General features: G+C 45.7%; 1 protein-coding gene across 1 annotated transcript; it reads left to right on the top strand.

The window, feature by feature from the left end:
* The first annotated feature begins 2533 nt into the window (after positions 1–2533).
* Positions 2534–3271, top strand: LOC141250226 (uncharacterized). The gene has a single exon (XM_073669892.1). It carries the CDS (start codon positions 2534–2536, stop codon positions 3269–3271), a length of 738 nt encoding a protein of 245 aa, XP_073525993.1.
* The last annotated feature ends 8773 nt before the right edge of the window (positions 3272–12044 follow it).

Genomic DNA, 12044 nt, shown 5'->3' with positions numbered 1-12044 from the left:
GTAACAATGGTCACACTATACACTCTTGCAAGAAGAATCAAGCGCTAAGTAAAAAGGCATACAAGTCATCCACTCGTGCTACATGCGAAGTGAGTAGCTTGAATGAAGCTTCTTACCTAGCGACTGCCTCTTCATCTAAAGGCCAAAGGCTCGATCGTAGTACTTCTCCTTATACTAACTAGAAAACTAATCCACCCAGAAAAGCTGAGCTTCAATGGGTTCCAAAAGTTTGATTGCTTATTTACAGGAAAACTTGAGCAGCGAGATCAAATGGTACATAGATAGTGGTTGCTCATGTCACATGACTGGAGACAAGGAAAGATTACGAAGTTTTAAAGAATATGACGATGGAAGCGTATCGTTTGGAGACAAGAGAGCTAGAGAAATCACTGGACACGGGAAGGTACATCTAAATGAGAAGATATAGATCCAGATGGTGAATTTTGTGGAGAGTCTTCGCTACAACCTCTTAAGTGTAGCTCAACTCTGTGACGAGGGACCAAACGAAGTGACCTTCACTACCACGAAGTGCCTTGTGAGAAATGCCATTGGGGATATCATCCTAAGGGGGAAGTGAGTCAACAGCACCTACATCTTCGACCTTAGCTTCATCCCAAAAGGTCACCTCTGTCTCGCTACTATTGAAGATCAAACAGAATTATGGCATCAACGACTAGGGCACATAAATCTTCACCTTCTACACAAGTTGCGTGCAAAAGAGCTAGTTCGTAGTCTATCTCTCATCAAGATAGAAAACTTAACACACTGTGCTAATTGTGTTAAAGGGAAACAAGTCCGAACCGCATTCAAAGCCAAGAAGAACGTCACAACAAATAAGCCCCTTGAACTTCTACACATGGACCTCTGTGGCCCAATGCGCATTCAAAGTCCTGGTGGAGCACGCTATATATTTGTGATCGTTGATGATTACTCAAGGTTCACGTGGACCTTATTTCTATGCTCCAAGGATCAAGCCTCCTCGCGCTTCATAGAGCTGGTCGCCCTACTTGAGAATTCTCTATCTCTGAAGGTGCGCTCTATAAGATCTGATCATAGAACTGAATTTGAGAATGGAGAGATGCTGAGCTACTGCGTTGAAAGATGAAATGATCACAACTTCTCAGCTCCTAGGACACCACAACAGAATGGAGTGGTCGAAAGAAAGAATCGAACTCTAGTAGAGATGGCCCGCACCATGCTTCTTCAAAGTGGTTTTACTCCCTCTCTATGGGCTGAAGCGGTGAACATTGCATGCTACATCACCAACAAAGCTCTTCTACCCCCTTCTCTAGGCAAGACTCCCTACGAGCTGATCAAGGGATATCCTCCAAGCATATCTCACTTTAGGGTATTTGGATGCAAGTGCTACGTGTTGAACAATGGGAAAGATTATTTAGGAAAGTTTGATGCACGAAGTGATGAAGCTATCTTCCTTGGCTATGTCCCAGCAAGCAAAGTGTACAAGGTGTTCAACCAAAGAACAAGAACCTTCGAGGAGAGCATACACATAGTGTTTGATGAAAGCGCCTTTCTCACTTCCTCGACAAACACTTCCGATCCTTTCCCAGAAGTAGCCTCCTTTGAAGCCCCTTCAGACATCAATCAAGCACCTCCTCAGAAAGCCTTAAACCCACTCGCCCCTCCATATATAGCCTCAGTTTCATCAGGCCCTAACTCATACAGTGATAACGAAGGGCCTTCTACCTCAAACAACGATCAGAACACAAAGGCTCCCACTAGAGCTTTTCAACAACAAAGTGCTCATCCTCCAACAAACATGCTCACCCCAGTCCATTCTGGGATTCACACTCGCTCTCGTGTAGCTCGACTAGATCCTCCAGAGACAATTGTTGAAGCACTTGATGAAACAACTGAGGAAACCAGCCTTTGTGCCTTCAACGCCTTCGTTTCTCTCACTGAGCCTAAGAATATCAAAGAAGCCATTCTCGATCCAGATTGGGTGGCTGCCATGCAAGAAGAGCTTCATAAATTCGAGCGAAACAAAGTCTGGCGCCTTGTACCTAAGCCCTCCAATCGCACCATCATAGGCACTCGTTGGGTCTTTCGCAACAAGCTCGATGATTCAGGAGTTGTGGTCAGAAACAAAGCACGACTGGTAGCACAAGGGTACAACCAACAAGAAGGGATCGATTATGATGAGACCTACGCCCCAGTTGCCAGATTAGAGGCCATTCGATTTCTTATTGCCTTCGCTTCGCACAAAGGCTTCAAGCTCTTTCAAATGGATGTGAAGAAGGCTTTTCTCAATGGTGTGCTCAATGAAGAAGTGTACGTGAAGTAGCCCCCAGGCTTTGAAGACTCGAATCACCCTAAGCACGTCTATTTCCTGGACAAGGCCCTCTATGGGATAAAGCAAGCACCAAGGGCACGGTATGAGTGCCTCTCTGATTACCTCCTCGCCAACAACTACAAGAGGGGAACAATCGACAAGACGCTCTTCATCCAGGAACATGAAGGCGACATCCTAGTGGTTCAGGTATATGTTGATGATATTATTTTTTGTTCAACTAACATGTCGCTTGTAGAGAAATTCAAAGACGTGATGAGTAGCAAGTTCAACAGGAGCATGATAGGGGAACTCAACTTCTTCCTTGGACTTCAAGTGGTGCAAAAGGTTGAAGGCATTAAAATTCATCAACAAAAGTATCTAAGGGAGATCATAAAGAAGTTTGGAATGGACAATAGCAAGCCCCTTCACACTCCAGTGTCCACAGGCACTAAGTTAGACGCAGACCTTAACGGCCCCAAGGCGAATGAAACACTCTATAGAGGTATGGTAGGATCTATAATGTACTTAACTGCCTCTAGGCCCGATATCGTTTTTGCAGTGAGCTTGTGTGCATGTTTCCAATCTGATCCAAGGGAGTCGCACGTCGCCATCATCAAACGTATCCTTTGTTATCTAAAAGGGACTGATAATCTTTGTTTATGGTACCCTAAGAACTGCGATTTTACCCTTGTTGGATACACAGATGTTGACTATGCAGGATATCTAGCTGATCAAAAGAGCACCTCAGGTATGGCACAATTTCTAGGCCCTTGTCTCGTTTCATGGGGCTCTCGCAAACAGAACTCAATAGATGTGTCTACCACCGAGGCTGAATACATAGCAGCCGCTTCTTGTTGTGCTCAACTCCTATGGCTCAAGCAACAACTCACTGACTTCAGAATCTCGATGGGCTCGATTGAGATAAGGTGTGAAAACACAAGCGCGATCAACATCTCAAAGAATCATGTGCACCACTCTTGAACCAAGCACATTGACATGAGTCATCACTTCCTTCAAGATAATTTGGAGAAGAAGCACATCGAGCTCACCCATTGTAGAACTGAGGATCAAATAGCAGACATTTTCACCAAGGCCTTGAACAAGGAACCGTTTATCAAGCTAAGACTTCACTTGGGCTTGATCCCTTTCATTAAGCATCTCCTTGCACGTAAGCCTTCTCCCTTGATATTGCGTAAATTCAGTGCTCCTTTTAATATTAGGAACCTAGGACTAGTACGTGCGCGAACCTAGCCTATACTCTTAGGGGTATTTGTCCTTCGCATGCTCTGTGTGATGCTAAATGATAAATGCTTAGTTAGGCCCTCTCTAGGATTGCACTATTGCTTGCTAAAACTTGATCCATTTGCATGCTATTCATTTTCAAGCCCTTATATATATGCACAATGATAGCTTCATAACCTCATAATCAAGCCCCCCAGATATGATTCGTGCTTATAAGCCAGTCCCTTAGCCTTGATCTTAATGATACGTTCCCTATGACCATATAAGCCACAACTGGGAATATTCATTGAGATGACAAAAAGTCTACCCATATATGCTTAGCACTTCTTGTTTTTAAAAGAGCTTTTATGTCCCTTTGTGGGTGTGAGTTTATTATGTGCTTAAGCGAGTTGACTTATCCTACTGAGACACAGCACGTCCTAGTATGAGGACCGAGTAAGTAGAAGAAATCACAAGCGCAGCTTTTGAGCTACATGTCCTTGAGGACCGAGTAACACAGATTAGAGTCAAGTGCAGATAACTTCAAGAACTGAGTATAGGGACCGATAAAATCTTAGGGACCGAGCGTCTCAACGGTCGACAATCTTCTAGGCACTCATTACTCGCCAGCCTACCAACGGTCACTTGCATCTACGATAAACGAGGCGCCGTTCCAAATCTAACTAAAGGTCGTTGTGATTCGACCGTTTGATCCTCTCCATAAATAGCCCATTCGACCAGATTCAGACCCCCTTCACTACCTCTGCAACCATTCACTCTTCTTAAACTCTCTCTCTCCCAAGCACTCTACGTTCAAAACCTGCAACTCGTCAACACACTCCCCTCAATACTTTCCAACTCCCACTCTCTCAAACACACTAATGGCCAACCCAATGAACATCGACCCTGCCAAATGAGCTGAATTTCTAAAATTCCGGGAGTTCATGGAGAGCTCCAAAGCATCCACCTCTGTTGCTCCTTCCTCTTCCACCACACCAGCTCTCCCTGCTACAGCACCACCAAAGCCTCTCTCTCCCATTCCAGAGAAAGTGCCTAGCCCTCAGCCCTCACCTACGGCTCATTCCAACTCTCCTGCACCGATGGAGGAAGACCAAACAACCCATGTTATTCATCCTGTCTCCTCCACCGACTCTACCGAGCATACTCCCTCCGTCTCCAAACATGACGAATCAACCCATCACCGCCTGAAGTCACATCCCCCGCCCTCACTCTCACAACTCCTCCATCTCCACCGCCTGAGACCTCCCTAAAACGAGCATTAGCCATCACGCCCTCCTCCACAAACTAGAAACGCCAGAAGACGGTCGCCCTGCCTGAAAGCGGTGAATCCCTTAGTCTTCCTCCCGCTCATGGCAACTTCTCGACCAGAGTCGTCATCGAGCCCCTCATCATCGGCCAAGGATTCTGGTCCACCCTCAGCCCTGCAGAGTTTGACGTGGCTGCCACTGTCGCCTCCCTCGAGCGCACTCGATGGTCAGAGCTCGAGGTGGAGCCCTTCGCAGTTGACTACGAAGAGGTGAGGAAGTTCTACAGCGCTCTCGCTTTCATGACCCCGGGCCCTGGCCAGCTATATTTTGTGGACCACATTCTTAGGGAGATGAGCCCAAGACACTGAATGTCAAGCTGTTGGCAAAAGTGCTCGACCTCCCAATGGGCAAAGGGTACGCGTCTCTTCCGAAGTAGGACTGGCCCTCTGGCAAGGGAGAGACGCTGGAGCTGTTAGTGGGGAATTTGCGTCCCAAGGAGATCAAGACGCACATGCTAGGCTTCGGTACAAAGCTCCTTCACTACATTATGTTGCGCAACATCATCCCGCGCCAGGAGAAGAGCGAGACCATCACCATCGCTGACGCGTGTCTCCTCCGAGAAGTCATCGAAGGGAGTTTGATAGACACGACACGACTCATCCTCTCCCATATGCTGACGGTCAAGATGCATAAGAACCACGCGTTTCCCTACCCCCACATAGTGAAGAAGCTTATGCTTGAGCTGGAGATCTACAGGCCAACCAAGGAGACGCCCTGCGAGAGTATAATCAATGAAACTGGGCTGCACCGGCTACTCAAGCACGCCAGTATGGATGCGCCGGTTGAGAAGCTCCTACTTGGCTCTACACCCAGATCTGAGCCTAAGCCTAAGCCCGAGCCCAAACCAAATCCCGAAACATCAGTCCCTCCCAGATCAGAATCCAGACCTCGCCGAATGCAGAGCCCCTCAAAGGAGCCCAAGCCTTTTTTGCCGCCAAACATGATCTCAGAGGAGATTCAGCTTTGCACCCTGGAAGCTATCCTTCAAACTAATCGACATCTATCTAGGTTAAGGCATTTACTCGACTGGCACCTCTACCACATCAAGGCACTCATGATCGGGCCTCTGAAAGAGGGCTGCGAAGATGACTACAAGGAAGACTACCAGTGGGAGTAGTTGTGGTCTCAGTTCCCTTAAGGCCCCTTAGAAATCCCAACCTCCTCTAAAATTCATGTCATTTTTGCTCTTTTTGGCTGCTTTTCCTTGTGCTCTTAATTTTTATCAATGAATTGCTAGTTTTTTGTTCACTTATTTGCTTGCTCTAGTGCGTACTGAGATAGGGCTAGACTTATTGCGTTTTCTTTCATATCACTTACTCATTCCACAAGAAGGCACGCACGTGCTACACTTAGTTTCCTTTGATTAATATTGTGCATTCCTTTTTACATGATGTCAAAAGGGGGAATATTACAGACATATGAGTTATTTAATTTAGGGGGAACTAGAACATATGGAGTTAAAGGGCGATGCTTATTACTTGTTCATTGATTAAGGGGGAATTGAAAGCTACTTCTTATCTCAGCTCTATAATTTGTTTATGCCAGGATTCTAAGTTTATCATCATTAAAAAGGGGGAAATTGTTAGTTGTATGAACTAGCCCCTTAGGTCGTACAACTGATAATACCTTAGTTTTAATGATAACAAACTACCTTATGAACTAATATGTGTATTGAGTGAGATATCTTAGGAAATAGATAAGCCTTTGAGTTATTTAGGAAGCTAAAGCGTGGAAAACAACGAGCTCATGAGAAGAGACAAGAGCGAGTTCAGCGAGAAGACTAGCGCTCAAGGCGCTTAACTAAGAGCAAGGGAACCGAAGGATACTGAAGGGGACTGAACATTCAGAGAGGAGGATCGAGCTGCACAAAGTGACGCGCTACACAAGGAGGACGCGCTCAAGGGGACCGAAGACGCTCAAGGGGACCGAGCGCGTATTTATGGAAAGAAATCTCCCTTGAAGCTAAAGAAGGAAATAGAGCTAAAGAAGGAAGAGTTGATTCGCCAAGAGATTTTTCAGATTCAAGATCTTAACAGTGAAGCTATTTCGTCATTATATTTAGCTAGTTTAGATTTATTACTTTATTTATTATTATTCACTTTCTTGTAGGTAATTAGTTCCCGGTGATTATGCCATAGTATAAGTAGTTTAGCTTATTGTCCTTATACTGTGTTTGTCGAACTAGAGAGAGAGAGTTCATAATGATTTAGAGCTTTGGCAATAGCTAGGAGAGTTGAGAGAAACTAAGAACTGTGTGTTCGCCTAGTTGTTGTAAGTCTCAAGAGAAATCAAATACAACCAACGTTTTGGAATCAATTTGTTTACTTGTTCTTAGTCTATATTCCGCACAAAAGATTTGATCTTTAGTTAGACTAAGTACTTCACGATCCACATAAGCGTTCTTGCCATATGCTTCCTGTACTTCAAACGGGCCATCAGCTGGCTCATGGAGCTTTGTCTTGCATAAGGAAGGAACCGCTCCTTCCTCAAATGGACCCATACAAGATCATCCGGGTGGAAGATCATCTCCTTGCAACCCTTGCTCTTAGATCTTGCAAGTTGTTCCACATGATGTTGAAGTTGGTCGTGTGTGCGTCTGTGTAGCTCCTGGAAGTGATCGGCATGGCGAGCAGCATGCGGATTCTTTCCGTCTCACATGGGGCATGGCATCAAATCCAACGACGTCAAGGGATTATGCCCGTAGACAACCTCAGAAGGAGTGAGCTTGGTGGTTGAGCGACGAGACCTGTTATAAGCAAACTCCACAAAAAGAAAGCATATCCTTCCAAGAGCGAGAGTTAGCTTTAACCATAACACAGAGAAAAGTGCAAAGGGTTTGATTCGTTACCTTCATCTGGCCATCCGTTTGGGGATGGTAGCTAGTAGTTAATAGAAGTGAAGTACCCAGCCTTACCCTGAAGAGTCCTCCAAAAGTGGCTTACAAATTTTTTGTCCTTGTCACTAACAATAGATCAAGGAATACCATGCAATCTCACAACATGCTCAAAAAATATGATAGCAATCTCATAAGCATTTTGTGTGGGTTAACAAGATATAAAATGAGCCATTTGGAGAAACGGTCCACAACCACCAAGACTTATGTGCGACCAGAAGAAGTGCTCGCGGCGAGACCAAAGTGTTCATGGCCTTTGTGAGTTTCTTGGATCAACAACATCTGCACCGAGCTAGAGGGAATGTAAAGGCGACCAGTCTTGTTGAGAAACCCCTCATGGATGAAGAACTCATCGATTGTAACTGTGGCTAAACATTCCTTAAATATAGACTCAAAGTGGTCGTGGCCTTTGTGAGTTTCCTGGATCAACAACATCTACACCGAGCTGGAGGGAATGTAAAGGCGACCGGTCTTGTTGAGAAACCCCTCATGGATGAAGAACTCATCGATTGTACCTGTGGATAAACATTCCTTAAATATACAATTAAAGAACACATCAATAACATTAAGTCCTTCAACATAGAGAAATTAAGAATCTTAGCTTGAAGGTGAGTGAGTAAGAGATACCTACAAGAAAGGAAGCCAGCGACCAAATTTTCCTTACCTTTTTTGTGGACGACTACATATGGAAATGTATCCATGAACTCGACCCAATGTGCATGCTTTTTACCTATTGTGGCCTGCTTCGTAAGCTCAGAAAGAGTTGCATGATTATAATGAATGATAGACTTGTTCGTCTATAGATAGTGATACGGTATGAGCACCGAATTGGCTAGATCTAGGCTCCAATCTATGAACAAAGACAAGCTATACAAAAAAGCAAGATATGAACACAAAAATCAACAACAATGGATGCGAAACCAATGGAATGGATGATGAATTAGGGTAAGAAGAATCCCAACAACACTATGAAGACACCCTTGATTAGAATCGACCAAGAACCCCTTCAAAAGGCTGATGAACCCCTTCTTCTACAACCTCACACGCCGGTATGGAAGCCTTTGCACGAGGGGGCTTATAGATGTTGATAGCACCAACTCTTGATAGAAATTGATACACACAAGCCAATTAAGCTGCAACTCGACAATCTCTCAACTCTCACCTTCAAGCACTTTTGATGGAGAAAGAAAGGAAAACAAACAAACTGGTTTTTAGATGTAAAATAACGTCCGTACAAATGACAAGAAAGGAGGCTTTTATACTCCTAATGAGGGCCGACTTCCTTGTCCTAAAAACATTCCTAAAAATGAAAGAAACACACTTAAAATGTCTTCTAAAAACAAGCCAAAACAAAGATAACAAGTTGCCTTAAAAACACACACACAAAACACAACTAGAAGTTGTCAATAACCAAGTACAACTTCATGGGTCATCCTCTTCATATTGAGGGCCTTCTACGTGCTCCTCCATTATCAACAAGGTCTTCTCTTCAAGATTGGGAGGGTCATCTTCATGTGCAACAAGTTCCTTGAACAAGAGATAGGTGATTACCTTGTTCAAGTCTTGACCTAGCTTCTTAGCTTTAGACCTTGTAATTGGACCATCTATTGTGAGAATTGGAGCTGGGGTTGGGGCTGGGTTGGTGACCTAGATGATCCTTCATCATCCTCCCCATCTTGGGAAGGATTCGACCACGAATCTGTAGGCTCCTCGTCTGGTCCCTCAAATAGTGTAAGATCGCCAACATTGAAGGTGACGCTCACTCCATAGTCGCAGGGGAGGTCAAAAACATATGCATTGTCACCAACTCGCCTAACCACCTTCAAGGGGCCGTCTCCTCTAGGTGAGAGCTTGGAAACTCGTCTTTGTGGGAATCTCTCCTTCCTCAAATGGATCCACACCAAGTCGCCGGGCCTGAATACGATCTGACGCCTTCCTTTCTAAAATTCCGGGAGTTCATGGAGAGCTCCAAAGCATCCACCTTTGTTGCTCCTTCCTCTACCACCACACCAGCTCTCCCTGCTACAGCACCACCAAAGCCTCTCTCTCCCATTCCAGAGAAAGTGCCTAGCCCTCAGCCCTCACCTACGGCTCATTCCAACTCTCCTGCACCGATGGACAAAGACCAAACAACCCATGTTATTCATCTTGTCTCCGTCTCCAAACATGACGAATCAACCCATCACCCGCCTGAAGTCACATCCCCCGCCCTCACTCTCACAACTCCTCCATCTCCACCGCCTGAGACCTCCCTAAAACGAGCATTAGCCATCACGCCCTCCTCCACAAACTAGAAACGCCAGAAGATGGTCGCCCCTGCCTGAAAGCGGTGAGTCCCTTAGTCTTCCTCCCGCTCACGGCAACTTCTCGACCAGAGTCGTCATCGAGCCCCTCATCATCGGCCAAGGATTCTGGTCCACCCTCAGCCCTGCAGAGTTTGACGTGGCCGCCGTTGTCGCCTCCCTCGAGCACACTCGATGGTCAGAGCTCGAGGTGGAGCCCTTCGCAGTTGACTACGAAGAGGTGAGGAAGTTCTACAGCCCTCTGCTTTCATGACCCCGGGCCCCTGGCCAGCTATATTTTGTGGACCACATTCCTTGGGGAGACGAGCCCAAGACACTGAATGTCAAGCTGCTGGCAAAGTGCTCGACCTCCCAATGGGCAAAGGGTACGCGTCTCTTCCGAAGTAGAACTGGCCCTCTGGCAAGGGAGAGACGCTGGAGCTGTTGGTGGGGAAGTTGCGTCCCAAGGAGATCAAGACGCACATGCTAGGCTTTGGTATAAAGCTCCTTCACTACGTTATGTTGCGCAACATCATCCCGCGCCAGGAGAAGCGCGAGACCGTCACCATCGCTGACGCGTGTCTCCTCCGAGAAGTCATCGAAGGGAGTTTGATAGACACGACACTACTCATCCTCTCCCATATGCTGACGGTGAAGATGCATAAGAACCACGCGTTTCCCTACCCCCACATAGTGAAGAAGCTTATGCTTGAGCTGGAGATCTACAGGCCGACCAAGGAGACGCCCTGCGAGAGTATAATCAATGAAACTGGGTTGCGCCGGCTACTCAAGCACGCCAGTATGGATGCGCCGGTTGAGAAGCTCCTACTTGGCTCTACACCCAGATCTGAGCCTAAGCCTAAGCCCAAGCCCAAACCAAATCCCGAAACCTCAGTCCCTCCCAGATTCAGAATCTAGACCTCGCCGAATGCAAAGCCCCTCAAAGGAGCCCAAGCCTTTGTTGCCGTCAAACATGAGCTCAGAGGAGATTCAGCTTTGCACCCTGGAAGCTGTCCTTCAAACTAATCGACATCTATCTAGGTTAAGGCATTTACTCGACTGGCACCTCTACCACGTCAAGGCACTCATGATCGGGCCTCTGAAAGAGGGCTGCGAAGATGACTACAAGGAAGACTACCAGTGGGAGTAGTTGTGGTCTCAGTTCCCTTAGGGCCCCTTAGAAATCCCAACCTCCTCTAAAATTCATGTCATTTTTGCTCTTTTTGGCTGCTTTTCCTTGTGCTCTTAATTTTTATCAATGAATTGCTAGTTTTTTGTTCACTTATTTGCTTGCTCTAGTGCGTACTGAGATAGGGCTAGACTTATTGCGTTTTCTTTCATATCACTTACTCATTCCTCTAGAAGGCACGCACGTGCTACACTTAGTTTCCTTTGATTAATATTGTGCATTCCTTTTTACATGATGTCAAAAGGGGGAATATTGCACGCATATGAGTTATTTAATTTAGGGGGAACTAGAACATATGGAGTTAAAGGGCGATGCTTATTACTTGTTCATTGATTAAGGGGGAATTGAAAGCTACTTCTTATCTCAGCTCTATAATTTGTTTATGCCAGGATTCTAAGTTTATCATCATTAAAAAGGGGAAATTGTTAGTTGTATGAACTAGCCCCTTAGGTCGTACAACTGATAATACCTTAGTTTTAATGATAACAAACTACCTTATGAACTAATATGTGTATTGAGTGAGATATCTTAGGAAATCGATAAGCCTTTGAGTTATTTAGGAAGCTAAAGCGTGGAAAACAACGAGCTCATGAGAAGAGACAAGAGCGAGTTCAGCGAGAAGACTAGCGCTCAAGGCGCTTAACTAGGAGCAAGGGAACCGAAGGATACTGAAGGGGACTGAACATTCAGAGAGGAGGATCGAGCTGCACAAAGTGACGCGCTACACAAGGAGGACGCGCTCAAGGGGACCGAAGACGCTCAAGGGGACCGAGCGCGTATTTATGGAAAGAAATCTCCCTTGAAGCTAAAGAAGGAAATAGAGCTAAAGAAGGAAGAGTTG

Source organism: Phyllobates terribilis, unplaced genomic scaffold, assembly GCF_046119375.1.
Source record: "Phyllobates terribilis strain yellow unplaced genomic scaffold, ASM4611937v1 Scaffold_5470__1_contigs__length_51489, whole genome shotgun sequence".
Classification (NCBI taxonomy): Eukaryota; Metazoa; Chordata; class Amphibia; order Anura; family Dendrobatidae; genus Phyllobates; species Phyllobates terribilis.
Note: the sequence above shows the minus strand (reverse complement) of the source record. Positions and strands in the feature narration are given on the sequence as shown.